Here is a 19249-nt window from a genome sequence, read left to right on the forward strand (position 1 = left end):
TAATGCTTCCCCAGTGCCACAGTGCTGTAGATGAGACATTAGCTCGATACAAGCAAATACTCGAGGCACTTCTTTACTGCCAGTTTTGGGGAGTCCTATAAGTGATTACATTATCTTTGGAAGCAAAAGTCCTCGTCTGTCATGACTACTTAAACAGCACCGGTCCCTCTTTTAGTCACGACTGCATTCATTGCTTTATATTCCCAGTTTGCATTAAGAGGCGAACTGTTCAACAAAATATCCTTAATATTCTCAGTCAAATGTTGATAACTTTAGTTTGTTATTCTGTGTGATTATAGATTCTTTTTTTGCAGCCTCGATTCAGACTACACATATCGCTCACTTTGAGAATGTCGACCACACACAAAAATCATTATTGAAAACTGATGCAAACTCACTCTGCTAAAAAGTTCTCAAAACATTGCCAAATAAAATGTAATTACTCCCAAAGCACAACTGAAGAGGCTGGGCCAGACTAGCAGCAGCTCTCAGACTGGACCGATACGGCTTAAGAAAGCTGTGTGCGTTGGCTACCTTGTTGCTGACGATCTTCTTTAGGACGTCCCACGTGCTGGGCGCCTTCTCCACAGGCGACCTGTCTGCCATCAGGGTCACTTTCACACGCTCGAATGGATTCATCACAATCGCTTCGGTCACACCGACACACAACCCTGCTGTAAAATAAGTCTGAAACATGTCACATTTGAAAACATTTATTACTTTTGTTCACCATATACCGTTGTGCAACTTTATACCTTTGTAGATAAATATGCAAAAAAAAGACATTAGAAACCAGTCGATTAAATCTAGTTATTTTCTTTGGAGTGGACAATTCTCGTTATGTAGTCTACAGAGTGTTAAAAAAAGAATGACCTGACTTCAGAACTCCAATTCCAAAATAATCACAAAATCTTAAAGTTTTAGCTATGCTATTACAAATGCTCTTTGTGCCCCACAGCAGGAGCACAAACTGCATCTAGACAACAGCTAAATTCATCACAATGCATCTGCTTTTACAGAAGCTGTGGCAACTAATATTCTATTCTTCACTTCTACTATGCCCTGACATAAAGGAGGGATCATCATACCTTCCTTCACATATCCCTATAAGAAAAAAATCTCAGGGGTCATGTCTGGCGATCTCTGAGACCACAAATGTAGAACAGCGTCTCTGGGTCCCCGTGCACCCTATCCAGCATTGAGACACAATGTCAATGAGAAACTGACATACACTGTTTTCGCAGTGTGGTGGAGTTCGATCCTGGTGGAAAATGAAGTCATTGGAGCCCTCTAGAAATTTTGGAAAAAGCCAATTCTGCAGCATTTGAGGACAGCTCACTGCAGTCATAGTGTTTTCCTCATAAGAAGAAGGCACAAAAAATGTTCACTTCAGCTGAGTCTCTCTCTTTCATACTCAACAGAGTCATGAGGGTTCTGGAGCCCCATATGCGCACGTTACGTTGATTTATTTTACTGCTAAAATGAAATGTTGCTTCATCACTGAAAATTAACCATGGTAAAAATGTATCGTCTTTCGTGTCCTTTAGCAGACGGGTGTATACATGGACAAGGAAAAAAAATTCCCGGATTTCACGGTTAAAAATACACTTTTTCCATGTTAAGTGACAGTATACTTTTCCTCAGAACTGTAAAACTTATCAGTCGTTTGAATGGTTATGGGTCATACACCAGCCTAGAATTTCCCAACACTTTAGAAAATGAAACTCAGGGAAAAAAAACACATTTTGGAAAGACGTCTCATGTGCAGCAACATGTCTGATTGGCAGCAACATGTACACAGCATATTTTCGTATTTCGAAAGTGTAAATTCAAATTCCACCAAACACCGCACGTTACTTTCCCAAGCATTGAAATCGAGATTGCATTGCGCTTTTGTAAACCAGTCATAGCTCATGTCACGTGATCTCGCCAGCCTAAGGCAGCGGCTGTTCAGAGCATAGGGCACATGATGTAGTCGGCCAATAGCAACATCACTGTTAAGTAGCGAGAACACACAAATAGGAAAAGTTAATGCTTTAAATTAATATAAATAGTGTTGCTTCAAGAAAAGTAAAGTTTCACATATAATATTCGTCTCTAAGATTAATAAGCTGCAAGAGAAGCTAAGCTTTCACATATAATGTTGATCTTTTTTGTGCGTATTACACTTAAAGATACAACACACAAATGTGCCAGTAAAATTTTTAATGACTACATAAATGTCTTATCCTCTGGGCTCGAAATGATTCTAAATGGTCGTCCCCAAAGAGTTGATTTTTAAATGAGAGTCAAACTCTCTGTGATTTAAAAAATCCATCGTACATTCTCACACATAGTTCATCTTGTGTAAAAGGAAATTTACTTTGAAAGTAACGCTTCTCAAACCACCACTCGCAATATTTTCCCACAACCTGTTAGAAATAGACTTGTTTCAGCAGTTGCCAGAGAGTGCCATATAATAGGCGTCACTGCACTTGCGCAGCTATGACGACGCAGGAAGCCTGTATGTTCGTATGTGTAAAACATTAGAAGATCTTACATTATGTCATTAAAGAAACAAGACATCAGAGGATACTCCGAGAGCATCGGAAATTCGTGAACCATACAAAAATGCATAATTCGGCTTAAAGTGCACATTCGTATGTCCAGAGTCGGATGTGAATTTTCTTGGAGTACCAGTATCGTATATCTCATGTTTGGTTCCTTATAATGGCATAATGCGATACGTGCTAGAAGATGAAAACGTGCACTTGAAATCCAGCGAACAGTCGAAACTAGCCAATTGTGTGGATTAAACATGTCGTTTCAAATAAATGGACTGCCTCAGCGGAAAAGATTAATGAAAGCCAAATTTCTTTAGCAAACCGACAAATATAACTTCATTGTTCTGCGAGGCGATTAATGCTTGACTGTCAAAGGTGGACATAAAATAAAATCTGAAACTAATAACTTATTTTAGCCTTGGGTAATTACGTGAATGTATTTTAATTCACTTGATAGCTCCCGGCCATAGAAATCCGTTTCATTTTCATTTGACATGACAGCAATAAACGAAGAGGAAACAACAGAATCACTAAACGTAAACACAGATCACGTGGAGACTACTCACCTCCGCACTGCAGCTCCGACTGCTTTGTTGATCAGTCCCGGATTTACGACATTTCTGAACCGGGGCAATACTAGATAGTGGCACCCCCCTTTCCTCGAGCGTTTGAGGTAGGTCGCCAAAAATCGACTTTCCAAAAATATGTTTATTTTGTAGCACACATCTTTCTGTAGAGTCTGATACATCAGACATATACGTTAGAGGAAATGTAAGACATGTTATTTGGCCTAAAGTGTGTCAAAGTGCAGTGCCACGCCTCTTCACACAGCAGTCTTCTATCGCACGTCACTGTATTTCACTCTGTGGAACTCAAATGTGTAACATTTTGTAATGGGTGCCATCAAACTACATTCAGGACAGTGGAAATTAAATGCCCTGTGGTGCCTCTGTTGCTCCCAACTCGCAATTAATAGCGGATGGGATTAATTGGAACCTGGAGAACAAGAACTCTTCAGAAAATTTGCACTCTTTATTTACCTACTATCTAATAACTTGCTGCTTTGTGAGACATCAAATTACATATAAGATACATAAAACCAGTAAACACAAGAGACAAACAGGATAGTAACATTTCTTCCATCCTTAATTCATAGCATTTTTTTCTCTCTAATCTTGCTATAGCTTTACATGGCGCGCTTTCCTTTCTGGGAAAGGATCTATTAAATATTGAAAAAGCTGTTAAAGCAATAGTATCCAAGACTGATGTGGTTTCACGATCTGATTACATGTATTTTCTCATTGTCTGCTAAATAAAACGAAATGAGCCTGCTAATATTGCAGCAATTGTAACACACACCAAATAAACGAGACTGTTTTGGCACAAATGGTCACTTTTATAACGCAACTCAATTCATGAAGTACCAATATCAGATGCCTATTAGGCTTACTACAAGCAAAAAGTTTTATATTAGGAAATAGTTTCACATTTCATTCACATGCTCTAGTTTCTGAAGAATGAGATCAATAAGCAGCAGTAAGAAATTTTTATATAAATTTGGAATCGTCATATTATTCCATAATTTATGTGATGCCCCAGTTTCTCCTCCATCCTCTTTCTAACAAACAATCTTCTCATCACTAATTCTGTAACTATTCCCGCCAGTGTCAAAACTGTATTCTCCGGTTACATTCACTAACCCTGTTACAATCACCGGTTTAGTTATCCCGCATTTATTCTTCGGTTAGGTGTTATTACGTGTTCATACAACATGTTTTCTGTGCTACTCCCACAATAGAACTTTAGCATCTGCTAGCTGGGGACTGTACAAATGGCCTTTACTAGAGTAGGGGTCTGGCCAAATATTTTCTGTCAAAATTTCATTTTCTTAGATACACCAAGAAGATAATACGTGATATTTCTTGCCTGTTACTCATGTTAATCGTTTATTTCCACTCTGGTAGTCTGAATCTATGGATTTTGTTAGTAATTATACCAATGCTGATTATTCTCAAACCCAGTCAACCACATTGGCTTTCACCCGTTTGGTTTTATTCCGCTCAACTCGTATAGCCCCGTCCCCTTTTGTCTGCAGGATAGTTTATCTCTAGATGCCACAGGGATTCCCATAGCAGAGATGTCATGTACACTACGAACACATTCAAAAAAAAACTTACGATTCATTCAGGATCATCTTAGAATTTGTTCAAAAATGTTCAAAAACCAACAGGGATGTGTTTCAAAATCATACGAATAATCGACAGACCAACGTGCGCTGGATGCTAGGTGTTTTGTGAAAAATGGTCTTTTTCCTCAAGAGTATGAATTTGCCCTCCCCCCTCCCCTGAAATTGCTGCCCAGGGTAAATACCCCAGTTCGTCCCCCGACCCCTAGAGCCAGGCCTGTTGACCATGCGTGAATCTGGCAGCTTAGATGTGCCAGTAAAATTTTTTCTGAGTAGTATTGGCTGCTTGCTGCTATTGCTTATACAGTACATGCGCAAGAGCTCGCTCGCAACTACTCAAATGCTACTGCAGTTGTGACGTCACGCTCATTGGAAGCAATTCATTGTTGTGAAGCACTGCATAGTCTTCCTAAAGCCTTTGACACAATTTGCTGCTGGCAGACGATTGTATGAGCACTGAGTTCTGTAGTTGTATATGGCGCATTTCCTTTGCAACTTAAGTTTTATTTTCATTTTTTCTCTCTCGATGTTTTATTGCTTCAATATTATTATTCAGTAGCGAGATACAGTAATATTCTTTGGTAGAGTATTGGTTCTTACCAGTCAAAGTTACAAAATTTTAACTGAAAACTAAAACAATAAAAATTCCCGGATTTCTCCCAGATGAAAAAGTTCCCGGGTTTTTTCCGGATCTCCCGGGTCGTATAAACCCTGAGCAGAGCGCTACTGAAGTCAATCTATTTCCTTTCATCATCAACCCAAATATTATGCACTAACTGTAGTCTGTATGGTTTATAGACCAAATGATGTCTTAACATTTCCCAGTCGTATGAGGCATTGTCAGTTCTCTGCCTCTGTGGCAAGCAGACTTTTGGACCTCGCTTAAACATTTGCCGAATTCTTTCCACCGAGTGCGAGATCGACCTAGACTCCTACCTTCATACAAGCACACTGTCTCTTCAAATTGGCAATACTAATGACAAATGTTTTTGGGACAAGTAGATCAATGCTAAAACATGAATGAAAAGCACTCTGGACCAAAATCAATGACTCAGTCTTTGCAAACTGCAGCACACAAAACACTTTCTGTTGAGCAGATGTCATCTCACTTCTGACTCACTGCTAACTGAGACAACACATTGACTGACATCTAACGCTTATTTTCTGAAACTCTAGACCAGGCTCGTCCAAACTGTGCTCCTGGGGCGCTAGCACTCCGGGCGAATTCGTTTGTTGTCGCAGTGGCCGAGCCGTGTCACTTAGCTGGCCGCGCGGACCGCCTGCCGAGCCTCGCCATGCCACTGTACGCGTGCTTCGTGCTCACACAGTAGAAGATAAGGTCTCAGATATGGAGCAGCAATTAATGGAGACAGCGGCAAACTTTATTTCACTTTCTATTGCTCTTGACGAGTCCGCGGACGTTGCGGACATATCTCAGCTCGTCATATTCATTCGAGGTGTTGGCGACAATCTGCGTCTCACCGAAGAATTTCTCGATCTTATACCATTAAAAGACACAACCACATACTTGGATATTTTTCTAGCCATGGAAAACGTGTTAGAGTCAATGGGCTTAAAATGGGAACACCTGACCAGTATAACAACGGATGGAGCCCCTGCGCTACGAGGGATATGACAGTTGGGTGGTCCTTATTCGCGGCAGTCCATTGTCTGATACACCAGGAGGCACTTTGTGCAAAGATTGTCAACATAAAAACATGTTATGGACACATTTCTTCGAACGGTTAATTATCTTCGATCACAAGGACTCACATCGCCAATTAAACGAATTTCTGGCTGATATCGAAGCGGAATACCTAGACATCCCCTACCACGCCGAAGTAAGATGGCTGAGCAGGGGAAAGGTGCTTCATCAGTTTTTCTCCTTGAGGGGTGAAATAAATACCTTTTTGGAAATGAAAGAACGTCCAGAAGAATTACTTTGTGATCTTAAGTGGGTGGCGAATTTGGCTTTTTTGAGTGACCTTACTGGTCATTTAAATTCTTTGAACATTTCACTCCAATGCGAAAATCACTATGTTGTTGATTTAGTGCAGACGATTCCAGCATTAAAAAAAAAACTTATTTTTTTGGGAAAAACAATTGCACAAGAAGAATTGTGGACCCTTTCCTGCACTACATAGCTTTAAAGAAGATGCAGATTTTTCAGATTATGTTGAAATCAGTTGCGAATTACAAGAATGGTTTGAAAACAGATTTTTGGGGATAAGTGAGCTTCAATAGGCCTCAGATATATTTGTTCGCCAGTTTTCCCTTCGGCATAGGACGGCTGACAAGTGCTTAGCTGAGCGGTCTAAGGCGCTGCAGTTATGGACTGTGCAGCTGATCCGGGCGGAGGTTCGAGTCCTCCCTCGGGCATGGGTGTGTGTGTGTGTTCGTCCTTAGGATAATTTAGGTTAAGTAGTGTGTAAGCTTAGGGACTGACGACCTTAGCATTTAAGTCCCGTAAGATTAAAAAAAAAAAAGTTTCACAAGAGCGTCAACTAGAGCTGATTGACCTGCAGTGCGATATCCGCCTGAAGGACCGCTTTCTCATATGTAAAACTTTGGATGACTTTTACAGCTGTCTTCCACGAGAGAAATATCCTCTTTTGCACAAGCACGCTGCCAAAGTTCTCTCAATGTTTGGTTCCACGTATATCTGTGAGCGCTTTTGCTCTCTTTTAAAGCTTGCTAAAACTAAGAACCGTTCATTACTTGGCAATAAAAATTTGAATAATTCTTTGAGGTTATCAGTCTCAGGGAATATTGAACCAAACGTAGGCAAAACCGTTTCCTCAAAAAGAAAAAAGTGTAAAATGTTAGTCTTCTTCTTTAACAATGTTGACTGTAGGAATTAAAGAGCTTTAAAGGCTTGATTCTATTTTAATAAGTTTTCAAACTTAGTCGTTTAAAATTATTATGTACAAAACAGAAACTAAGGATCCGATTTCTAAACTCTGAAAAGGGATACAAAAAGATGTAGCCCGAAGTATAACAAAAAATATTTACTTGTAACTGCTAACAGTAAGAATTAGACTCTATATCCCTTACAGAAAATTATTTCCAAAATAGAATATTTATGACTCTAGTTCATTTAAGAAACTGACATTTTTCAGAAGACGCCTATTGTACATATGACGAGTGTGCATGTGCAGTACTAATAGAATGAACTTGTGGGCCAGAATACAACTAAGATGTTCTTCGATTCTTGTTTTGGATATTGTTGTCTAAAGCTTTGAGTAGTAGTTCTACCACACGAACACTAGTTGTTACCTAAACAGTAAATGGTTTTCTCGTTTTACCGCTCATCGGCCTCTTTTACAGAGGTGCACTTCCTCTGTTATCTTGTTTGCGTTGGATCTGACTGCGGGACAGTCCACCGCAGAGCAGTGCTGTGCGGTCTCACTTACTCCGCAGCTCTCTCTCTCTCTCTCTCTCTCTCTCTCTCTCTCTCTCCTTTGCCGACACTAGCGACACACGGTCGTGGCCGGGATGCTGAACTACACTGCCTGGGGACCGCGGGGCGCAGGCGCGCGCAATTCTCGGATTAGCCTGCTCTAGACCATGCCCATTCCAACACACTCTTCCTTTCTGGCACATCCCAATATTTTATATTTACTGCCATTCAAAATCATGTCATTCTTTTTGAAACATCCTGTATTATTGGTACCACCTCCCCCCCCCCTCCCCCACAATAGATTCATACACCATATTATTACTCATTGAGAAGTTCTTCCATGGAGTAGAAGTAGTTGTCCAGCATACATAACTTCAGTTTGTACGTATCAAGCAAACACAATTTCAATTTGTATTTGTCAAGCATACACAATTTCAGTTTGTATTTGAAGTTCATTTTATTATCTGTCGAATTCTTTACATCAAATGGATAGGGGGGTCAAGTATTTTTATAGCTCAATTAATTTATTTCTGCACTACCTTAAGGCTGAGGGAAGGATAGTGTACGCCATTACTCTTTCTAGTATTATATTTATGAATATTACTGTTATTTTCGAACTGTGTTTGATTGTTGACAACAAAGTTCATACGACATCTGAGGATGTTGTCAATATACCCAACAGTTTTATGAGCTGCCTCGACCAGGTTCTAGCTCTGAGGGAAAGGTTTGCAATGCTTTCGATCTCATTTACTGTACTTGTAGCTTAGTCTGTCTCAACAACATGGTGAGTCGGACTGGTCTACAACTAAAATACAAGAAATAGTCTTATTTTTTACTCCTTCCATTATTTACAGATCCACATTTCTTTTATACACACATTGTTAATAAAAGTAGTATAAAACAAGATCAATCTACAACACATTATACTTACCAATGGTTTTGCTGTTTCAGCCCCAAACAAGAGATGCTGCTCATAGTTTTCAAAGAGAAGAAACTGTAATATGAGATAATTAGTTCAGATTAGTGATACGCAATACACTATGTCAGTAGTAAATAAAAGATTTGAAATTTGGGAAAACAACACATGTGTCACTGAACAATATCTACAACATTTAAAAACAAAGGGATACATGAGATGGATAGGCTGTCTGTATACTAGTGCCCCATATGATTCCAAGTCTCTGCTTGACATACTGAAGTTGCTCTGCAGTATTTGTGTGCTATGCCCTTTAACTGCCATGACATAGCCAGCCTGCTACACATTTTTAACTAGTATCTGCATGTACCCTGCCAAAATTAGATGTCCTTGCACATATCTAGAAATCTAACACTTGCCTCCTTAGATTTCTGTCATTATTAGTTGAAATAAAAGAGTTGTTATAACATCAGATTGAGGCAATTATGCTTCGGATTGGAAAAACTATTTCACAGGAAATCCCCAAAATTCAACCTAAGGCTCCATTTTTTTGCATTTTACTTAAATGATCTACTGCTTAATAATGACTGTCACTCAGTTCTCTTTTCAGTGATACATCTGTACCATTGAAACTACCAGTGCTAACTAAATTCCTCAAACTGCCATAAATACGACAAAAAATTAGACAACTGATTTAACCTGGATGGTTTAAAATTAAAACAGGAAAAAATCAGTTAATGCAGTTTCAAACAAAACAAAGAAAGTTAAATGATGTTCGAATCCATTACAAAAACCAGGATTTCCAGGATATTGCTAGGAATGCAACTGGACATAAACATGGTGGGTGGTGGTGGTGGTTAGTGTTTAACGTCCCGTCGACAACGAGGTCATTAGAGACGGAGCGCAAGATCGGGTTAGGGAAGGATGGGGAAGGAAATCGGCCGTGCCCTTTCAAAGGAACCATCCCGGCATTTGCCTGAAACGATTTAGGGAAATCACGGAAAACCTAAATCAGGATGGCTGGAGACGGGATTGAACCGTCGTCCTCCCGAATGCGAGTCCAGTGTGCTAACCACTGCGCCACCTCGCTCGGTATGGGACATAAACATGTCATGGAGCTCACACATTCAGACCCTGCAAATATATGAAACAGCCTGGCATTTGCACTGATGATATTATACAATGCAACCAGCATGAATATAAGCAATAATAATATACCCAGAACTATATTTTGAGGTGGTTTGAACAATATGTCCCAACCATTAATGCTTCAAATATCATTAGAAATTGCACAATGCAAAGCAAAGAATATCGTGCCACCTAACTTAAAAATAATCTCCTCATTATACTAAATGTTCCCTTGCTGTATATTTATGAACTGGTTATACAGGGTGTGATGTGGGAACTTCCTTATTTGAAACATGCACCACACACCAGCCATTACTCATTCTTGTGTGGGGTTGATTTGAAAGGGTGGGACCTAATGTTTTTCTGAAGGTCAGTTAAGTAGTTATTATTAACAACAATTTTGGTTGAAATAAAACATACAAAATAAGGGGAATACTTATATAAAACTACAGTAAAGTGACTATACTGTGAAGAGATTACCTCAGAAGCAAATTGAGTGACTCACATTCATTGCTCTCCTCGGAGTCTCAATGAGTACGGGAGGGACGACTCCCTTCCACAGCGAGAGGAAGCTCTCCTGGCGGTAGACAGTCCGAACACAGTTGACAACGCCAGTGTAGTAGTACTGGGCTACGCCCATGGGCGTGGATCCGGCCACCGGTGAGTGCTGCAGCTGCAAACACGTCTTCACCACGTCAAGGGGGTGCATAACGCATACTTCCATAAATGCTGTAACATTGTGCACGTCCAGGTAAGAGTAATGTGACCGTGTAAAATCTTGAGCAAAGTAAACATGACAAACGGGTAAACTATATACATAAAAAATGACAGACTTGCAGTTTCTTTTTAACCCTCCCCACACTATCCCCCATGGCAGGTGCTATATTTCCTAAAGCTAGGAAGTGCCTCACTTTCACTTGGGTAGGTGTAATATAACAGCCCTAGATTTTCATATAGGAGTAGCTGATACAGGCTTCTACTGAAGCACGTGATATGCCCTCATTTTTATTAAGTCGTTGTATGTTAACAATTATGTTTTTTCCTGTCATAATACCATAAAACTGGGCAGTATTGTGAGCAAGGTATTACTTTGCGATGACAGTGTGTTCCAGCTTTCTAAAATTTTTTGTTTTTATAATTCAGTCTTAATCACACCACATTTGTTACAAGGACATAGGTGACCGGTTTCGGTCTTATCACATGACCAACGTCAGAACAAATGGCATCCTTCGAAGATGGTAGGTGGAGCACACTTCTCAGCTGCTGTGATATCACGTATGTTGTAACATACCTGGTGTGATTAAGACTGAATTTTAAAAACAAAAAAATTAAAAAAAATTTAATCACTGTTCCAAAAATGTTTATTAACATTGTTCCAGCTTTTTTTTCTTGTATACTATAAATCGGGTCAACATTCGACAAATACTTCTGCCACAGTGTGTTTTCAACATTAACCTTTGCTGCAGTGCGTTTCTCCACAATGCTGCTATTAGTGACGCAAGCTACTAACTGAAGGTGAGTTGGTATAAATAAGTGATATGTGCGAACCATTGTGTACGAGCTGAATTTTATAAAATTTTTTTCTACAGCCATTGGAAAGCAAAAAAAGTTATTTCTGCAGATTATAGGGGTAACTTTGCGACAGCACACACACCTCCAGAAAGAAGTGTGAAAATTATAGAAAACAAGTCTCATTAAAGAAATTAGGGATGTTTGTGAATAGTTCACTAAAAAGGACAGTTTTATCTTACATTATAACTTTGTTTCTAAATATAACAGAGGTGCTCAGAATATTGTATTTAAAGTACGAGGTGCATTCAAGTTCTAAGGCCTCCAATTTTTTTTCTCCGGACTGGAAAGAGATAGAAACATGCACATTGTTTTAAAATGACGCCGCGTTCATTGTCAATACGTCCCAGAGATGGCAGCACCGTACGGCAGATGGAATTTTACCGCCAGCAGCGAGAATGAGAACTGTTTTAAATACTTAAAATGGCGACGTTTTCCTTACTTGAACAGCGTGCAATCATTTGTTTTCTGAATTTGCGTGGTGTGAAACCAATTGAAATTCATCGACAGTTGAAGGAGACATGTGGTGATGGAGTTATGGATGTGTCGAAAGTGCGTTCGTGGGTGCGACAGTTTAATGAAGGCAGAACATCGTGTGACAACAAACTGAAACAACCTCGGGCTAGCACAAGCCAGTCTGACGACATGATCGAGAAAGTGGAGAGAACTGTTTTGGGGGATCGCCGAATGACTGTTGAACAGATCACCTCCAGAGTTGGCATTTCTGTGGGTTCTGTGCACACAATCCTGCATGACGAACTGAAAATGCGAAAAGTGTCATCCAGGTGGGTGCCACGAATGCTGACATCCGACCACATGGCTGCCCATGTGGCATGTTGCCAAGCAATGTTGACGCGCAACGACAGCATGAATGGGACTTTCTTTTCGTCGGTTGTGACAATGGATGAGACGTGGATGCCATTTTTCAATCCAGAAACAATGCGCCAGTCAGCTCAATGGAAGCACACAGATTCACCGCCACCAAAAAAATTTCGGGTAACCGCCAATGCTGAAAAAATGATGGTGTCCATGTTCTGAGACAGCGAGGGCGTAATCCTTACCCATTGCGTTCCAAAGGGCACTACGGTAACAGGTGCATCCTACGAAAATGTTTTGAAGAACAAATTCCTTCCTGCATTGCAACAAAAACGTTCGGGAAGGGCTGCGCATGTGCTGTTTCACCAAGACAACGCACCCGCACAGCGAGCTAACGTTACGCAACAGTTTCTTCGTGATAACAACTTTGAAGTGATTCTTCATGCTCCCTACTCACCTGACCTGGCTCCTAGTGACTTTTGGCTTTTTCCAGCAATGAAAGACACTCTCCGTGGCCGCACATTCACCAGCCGTGCTGCTATTGCCTCAGCGATTTTCCAGTGGTCAAAACAGACTCCTAAAGAAGCCTTTGCCACTGCCATGGAATCATGGCATCAGCGTTGTGAAAAATGTGTACGTCTGCAGGGCGATTACGTCGAGAAGTAATGCCAGTTTCATCGATTTCGGGTGAGTAGTTAACTACAAAAAAAAATCGGAGGCCTTAGAACTTGAATGCACCTCGTATTGTGGCCTTTTTTTATTTTTCATGCTGCTGAACTTGTTAAGTGTCTAAGAATTTGAAATAACTACCTCGCTTAGAGGGCACTTTGTCAAATGTAAATGTTGTGAGCTGGTTCCACTGAACAGATGCATAAATACATGTGTGAGGGTTTTGTTTAATTATATTGCTTAATTCAGTTTAGTCTTTTTTTTCATTTTTATTTTGTATCAATGATGATAAGTCTAAAATTGTTTCGATTTTAAGAACGTTATAAGAAGAAATCTAGCCAAATTCAGAAATGATGAACATTTTACTGTGTGTGGGTAAAACAAAACTCATAAAATGGCACAAATAGGTAACAAAGCTAAAAGAACCTAAAGCAGGCCATCTTCGAGACTGATGAATTTAACCCCACTTCCCTCATCTCAAACTTCACGTCACAAAGTTATGCAGAGCTGGAGAAAAACTTTGTGACATTTAATCTTCGATGTTTGAAATACATTATCGTATATCAGAACTTCACTGCTATTGAACTTAAAGGTTAAATGTTATGACATTCCATATACGAGGAAATTAAACGTTGCAATACATATCTGTGTAATGTTATGTTAAAAAGTGCTAAAAATGCCACAAAGCTGCCCAGTTTTACTGTATATTAATTATCACAGACAACATTTGAAGTAATATAATGAACTGCAGTAGAAAAGTTCATTACCCAAGTCTTCTGAAGACTTATATTCAGTCATATCAATAGTGGTAAATCCAGGAAGATAGAATCTCGTTCATAAAATGCAATTTTTGTATACAATATGTAAAATGGTCTGATGGCAATTTCTGGAAAACATTATAAAACAACACAGCCAAACATTCAAAATGTAAATACTTAGCTCGTTAACAGCTTTGAGCACAATTTCGAAGACTGTTGTCTGTATAAAATGATACAGCTTTACTAAGGGGCAGTGGCGAGAAGGGGAGGGGGCAGAGAGGCGATGACCATGCTACCGGACCTCCTCAGCTGTGAAAAACTGCAAACAACGTGTAAGAAGTGGGGCTGGTGCCCCAGTTGCTGTCTTTCTGCAAGGGTACTGTTCTCCAATAGCACCGGTAATGCATTGTGCAGAAAATGATGATACACTGCACCTGTTAATCTATTTGGTCCTACGCGTCTGTCAGAAACAATTCCCACAGATGCATCGATACTAGTGATATCGATGCCTCGTTTCCACAACTGCTCGAGGATATGCACCTGCCCACATGTTTTGTGGCAATACAACGTGCCATCTCTTCTGAATCCTGCCTACACCACCAAACACTACACATTACCTGTCACAAGTGAAACAGTCCATCCATGTCTCAATGAGTACTGGTTTCTGTATATATAAGTAAAAACTTTTCTTTTGGTTTCTGACCAGTATTACTTTCTGTAGAAATAAATGACACTCTTTTCCTTTGTGTGTGATTTACTGAACAAAAATGGAACATATGTGCATAACTTTTTGAGACTGTCTCCCTGACATTCAAGATACCTCCTCTATTTTACAGGAAGTCAGAAGATTCCCCTGGGAAAAAATTCTAGTGTCTGTATGCTCAAACACCTCGTGTGTCACCTGGTGCAACTCTTCATTGGAACAAATTTTCTTCCCTCTCATCTCTTCTTTCTGTGGTTCACCCTTTTGGTTATGAGTTGCAGGCAACATAAAGTGAGCATTAGGGTGGGGGATGGGTGTGTGTGTGTGTGTGGGGGGGGGGGGGGGAGTGTGTAGTGTGTAAAAGTACTGACATGTGGATCAGTGATAGATGCAACTGTTGCACAAGCAGTACTAAGTCGAGCATCGTTACGTTGCAAAATGACTGCTGTAGACATATGTCCACATTGCAGACTGAAGATGATTTTTGGACATGTCGATGTGATGCACTGGTGACGTTGTTTCTCCTAGGAGTGCGTTGATACTGCCTGATGTGAACGAAAATCAGACATAAAATACTATGAGCAACGTCTTACATAATGAATTATCTAGAAATCAAGCCATCCATTTCATTAGAGACAACAGATGATATTTTATATCAATGAAAAGAAAGACATCTGGTGACAAAAGTACACATTTTTAGTTGTTTGAGATGGACTTGAAATACTTTCAATAATTAACAAGGTCATGATATTTACTTGGTTGTTCTGGACAAATCAATGTACAGTAGTAGTAGTTGTAGCAGTAGTATTATTCATTCATAGATTGCTTTTACAAGGATATTGGACATACTCATCATCATCATCATCATCATCATCATCATCATTTAAGACTGATTATGCCTTTCAGCATTCAGTCTGGAGCATAGCCCCCCTTATACAGTTCCTCCATGATCCCCTATTCAGTGCTAGCATTGGTGCCTCTTCTGATGTTAAACCTATTACTTCAAAATCATTCTTAACCGAATCCAGGTACCTTCTCCTCGGTCTGCCCTGACTCCTCCTACACTCTACTGCTGAATCCATGAGTCTCTTGGGTAACCTTGCTTCTCCCATGCGTGTAACATGACCCCACCATCTAAGCCTGTTCGCCCTGACTGCTACATCTATAGAGTTCATTCCCAGTTTTTCTTTGATTTCCTCATTGTGGACACCCTCCTGCCATTGTTCCCATCTACTAGTACCTGCAATCATCCTAGCTACTTTCATATCCGTAACCTCAACTTTCTTGATAAGGTAACCTGAATCCACCCAGCTTTCGCTCCCATACAACAAAGTTGGTCGAAAGATTGAACGGTGCACAGATAACTTAGTCTTGGTACTGACTTCCTTCTTGCAGAAGAGAGTAGATCGTAGCTGAGTGCTCACTGCATCAGCTTTGCTACACCTCGCTTCCAGTTCTTTCACTATGTTGCCATCCTGTGAGAATATGCATCCTAAGTACTTGAAACCGTCCACCTGTTCTAACTTTGTTCCTCCTATTTGGCACTCAATCCGTTTATATTTCTTTCCCACTGACATTACTTTCGTTTTGGAGATGCTAATCTTCATACCATTGTCCTTACATTTCTGATCTAGCTCTGAAATATTACTTTGCAAACTTTCAATCGAATCTGCCATCACAACTAAGTCATCCGCATATGCAAGACTACTTATTTTGTGTTCACATATCTTAATCTCACCCAGCCAGTCTATCGTTTTCAACATATGATCCATAAATAATATGAACAACAGTGGAGACAGGTTGCAGCCTTGTCTTACCCCTGAAACTACTCTGAACCATGAACTCAATTTACCGTCAACTCTAACTGCTGCCTGACTATCCATGTAAAGACCTTTAATTGCTTGCAAAAGTTTGCCTCCTATTCCATAATCTTGTAGAACAGACAATAACTTCCTCCTAGGAACCTGGTCATATGCCTTTTCTAGATCTATAAAGCATAGATACAATTCCCTGTTCCACTCATAACACTTCTCCATTATTTGCCGTAAGCTAAAGATCTGGTCCTGACAACCTCTAAGAGGCCTAAACCCACACTGATTTTCATCCAATTGGTCCTCAACTAATACTCGCACTTTCCTTTCAACAATACCTGAGAAGATTTTACCCACAACGCTGATTAAAGAGATACCTCTGTAGTTGTTACAATCTTTTCTGTTTCCATGTTTAAAGATTGGTGTGATTACTGCTTTTGTCCAGTCTGATGGAACCTGTCCCAACTCCCAGGCCATTTCAATTATCCTGTGTAGCCATTTAAGAACTGACATTCCACTGTATTTGATGAGTTCCGACTTAATTTCATCCGCCCCAGCCGCTTTATTGCACTGCAATCTATTGACCATTTTTTCCACTTCCTCAAATGTGATCCTATTTTCATCATTATTCCTATCCCATCCTACCTCGAAATCTGAAACATTACTGATCGCATTTTCACCTACATTGAGCAACTCTTCAAAATATTCCCTCCATCTGCCCAAGGCATCCACAGGATTCACCAGCAGTTTTCCTGACCTGTCCAAAATACTTGTCATTTCCTTCTTACCTCCCTTTCGAAGACTGCTAATTACACTCCAGAATGGTTTTCCAGCAGCTTGACCCATAGTCTCCAACCTGTTTCCAAAGTCTTCCCATGATTTCTTCTTGGATGCTGCAATTATCTGTTTGGCTTTGTTTCTTTCTTCAACATAACTTTGTCTGTCTACCTGGGTTCTGGTATGTAGCCATTTTTGATACGCCTTCTTTTTCCTTTTACAGGCTGCCTTGACTGTATCATTCCACCAAGCTGTTTGCTTCATCCTACTTTTACACACTACTGTTCCAAGACATTCTTTAGCCACTTCTAGTACTGTGTCCCTGTACCTTGTCCATTCCTTTTCCAATGACTGTAATTGACTACATTCAACTAACTGGTACCTTTCTGAGATCGCTGTTATGTACTTGTGCCTGATTTCCTTATCCTGAAGTTTCTCCACTCTTATCCTCCTACATATGGATCTGACCTCCTGCACTTTCGGCCTCACAATCCCAATTTCACTGCAGATTAAATAATGATCAGTGTCATCAAAGAATCCCCTGAATACACGTGTGTCCCTCACAGCCTTCCTGAATTCCTGATCTGTTATTATATAGTCAATGACAGATCTGGTTCCCCTGTCTTCCCAAGTATACCGGTGAATTTTCTTATGTTTAAAAAAGGAGTTTGTGATTACTAAGCCCATACTGGCACAGAAATCCAAGAGTTGTTTCCCATTCCTGTTGGCCTCCATATCCTCTCCAAATTTACCCATAACCTTTTCATACCCTTCTGTTCGATTTCCAATCCTGGCGTTAAAATCACCCATGAGCAGAACACTGTCCTTGTCCTTTACTCTAACAACTACATCACTGAGTGCCTCATAAAAACTATCCATCTTATCTTGATCTGTCCCTTCACAATGCGAATATACTGACACAATCCTAATTTTCTTGCTAGACACTGTCAAATCTATCCACATCAGTCGTTAGTTTACATACCTTATTGCAACTACGCTGGGTTCCATTTCTTTCCTGATGTAAAGCCCTACACCCCATTGTGCTATTCCTGCTTTGACTCCTGACAGGTAGACCTTGTATTCTCCCACTTCCTCTTCTTTCTCACCACTTACCCGAATGTCACTAACAGCTAAAACGTCCAGCCCCATCTTACTTGCAGCCTCTGCCAGCTCTACCTTCTTCCCAGAGTAGCCCCCATTGATATTAATAGCTCCCCATCTCATTACCATTTGTTTGCCAAGTCGTATCTTAGGAGTCCCTGGTTTGTCAGTTAGAGGTGGGACTCCGTCACTTCCAAAGGTCTGAGGCATTTTGCTCTGATTGTTGCCAGCATCATATTTAAAGTACCAGGGAAGCAGGTTGCTAGCCTTACTTGCCCCGAGTCCCATTGGGTTTTACCCCTAACGGCTGAGGGGCTAACTGGTGGATTTGGTAGTCTTTGCCGTATGAGCACAAAGGTGACCACGACTCAGAATATGTCCGAGATGCCCAGCCTTATTCCAAAGTAACTGGTATCCCGACTGTCGGGACCACTTACTTGGCCACTCATACGTTGCCCGTGGTTCATGAACTAGGACATGACTACAGGAACCCACACCATGAACCACACTGGACATACTGTGACATTATAATTCAAGAACAACAAAAATAATATAATTCACATATAAAGATATTTACATACTTACAGGTCTAGTTTGAGCAGGATCGGACACTATATTGGCAACAAAAACCCTTAACTGTATATTTATTGGTGCATACAAGGATGATGATCTTCAGCAATTAAGCCACAATTATTCTGAATATGGAAAAACTTGGTAGAAGCCTGCAGCTTCTCACTCAGCAGTCAAAGGTAGTTCTGAGCCAAATATTACAAATTTATATTTTGGGACAATTTTTGCTATTCTTAACTATGGGACTGTATTATAGGGCTGTGTTGTGAACATACATTTAAACTGAAAATTGGTCTTACAGAA

At 40.2% G+C, this 19249-nt stretch overlaps 2 protein-coding genes across 9 annotated transcripts in view; both read right to left on the reverse strand.

The window, feature by feature from the left end:
- The window catches only part of LOC126106326 (mitochondrial 2-oxodicarboxylate carrier-like), a 37427-nt gene extending 36712 nt beyond the window's left edge, over positions 1-715 (reverse strand). Inside the window, exon 1 of the mRNA XM_049912574.1 lies at positions 535-715. Coding sequence (XP_049768531.1) covers positions 535-696 — 162 coding nt within the window. The 5' untranslated portion in view covers positions 697-715. The remainder of the gene's footprint in view (positions 1-534) is intronic.
- Positions 1-19249, reverse strand: part of LOC126106324 (mitochondrial 2-oxodicarboxylate carrier-like) — a 185220-nt gene that overhangs the window by 144036 nt on the left and 21935 nt on the right. For 2 of the 8 annotated variants that reach the window (XM_049912573.1, XM_049912572.1), the window contains exon 3: positions 10678-10901. The exons of the other annotated variants lie outside the window; for them this stretch is intronic. In XM_049912573.1, the coding sequence (XP_049768530.1) occupies positions 10678-10901 (224 nt within the window). The remainder of the gene's footprint in view (positions 1-10677; positions 10902-19249) is intronic. 8 annotated transcript variants of the gene reach the window in all.

The sequence above is a fragment of the Schistocerca cancellata genome, chromosome 10 (assembly GCF_023864275.1).
Source record: "Schistocerca cancellata isolate TAMUIC-IGC-003103 chromosome 10, iqSchCanc2.1, whole genome shotgun sequence".
Classification (NCBI taxonomy): Eukaryota; Metazoa; Arthropoda; class Insecta; order Orthoptera; family Acrididae; genus Schistocerca; species Schistocerca cancellata.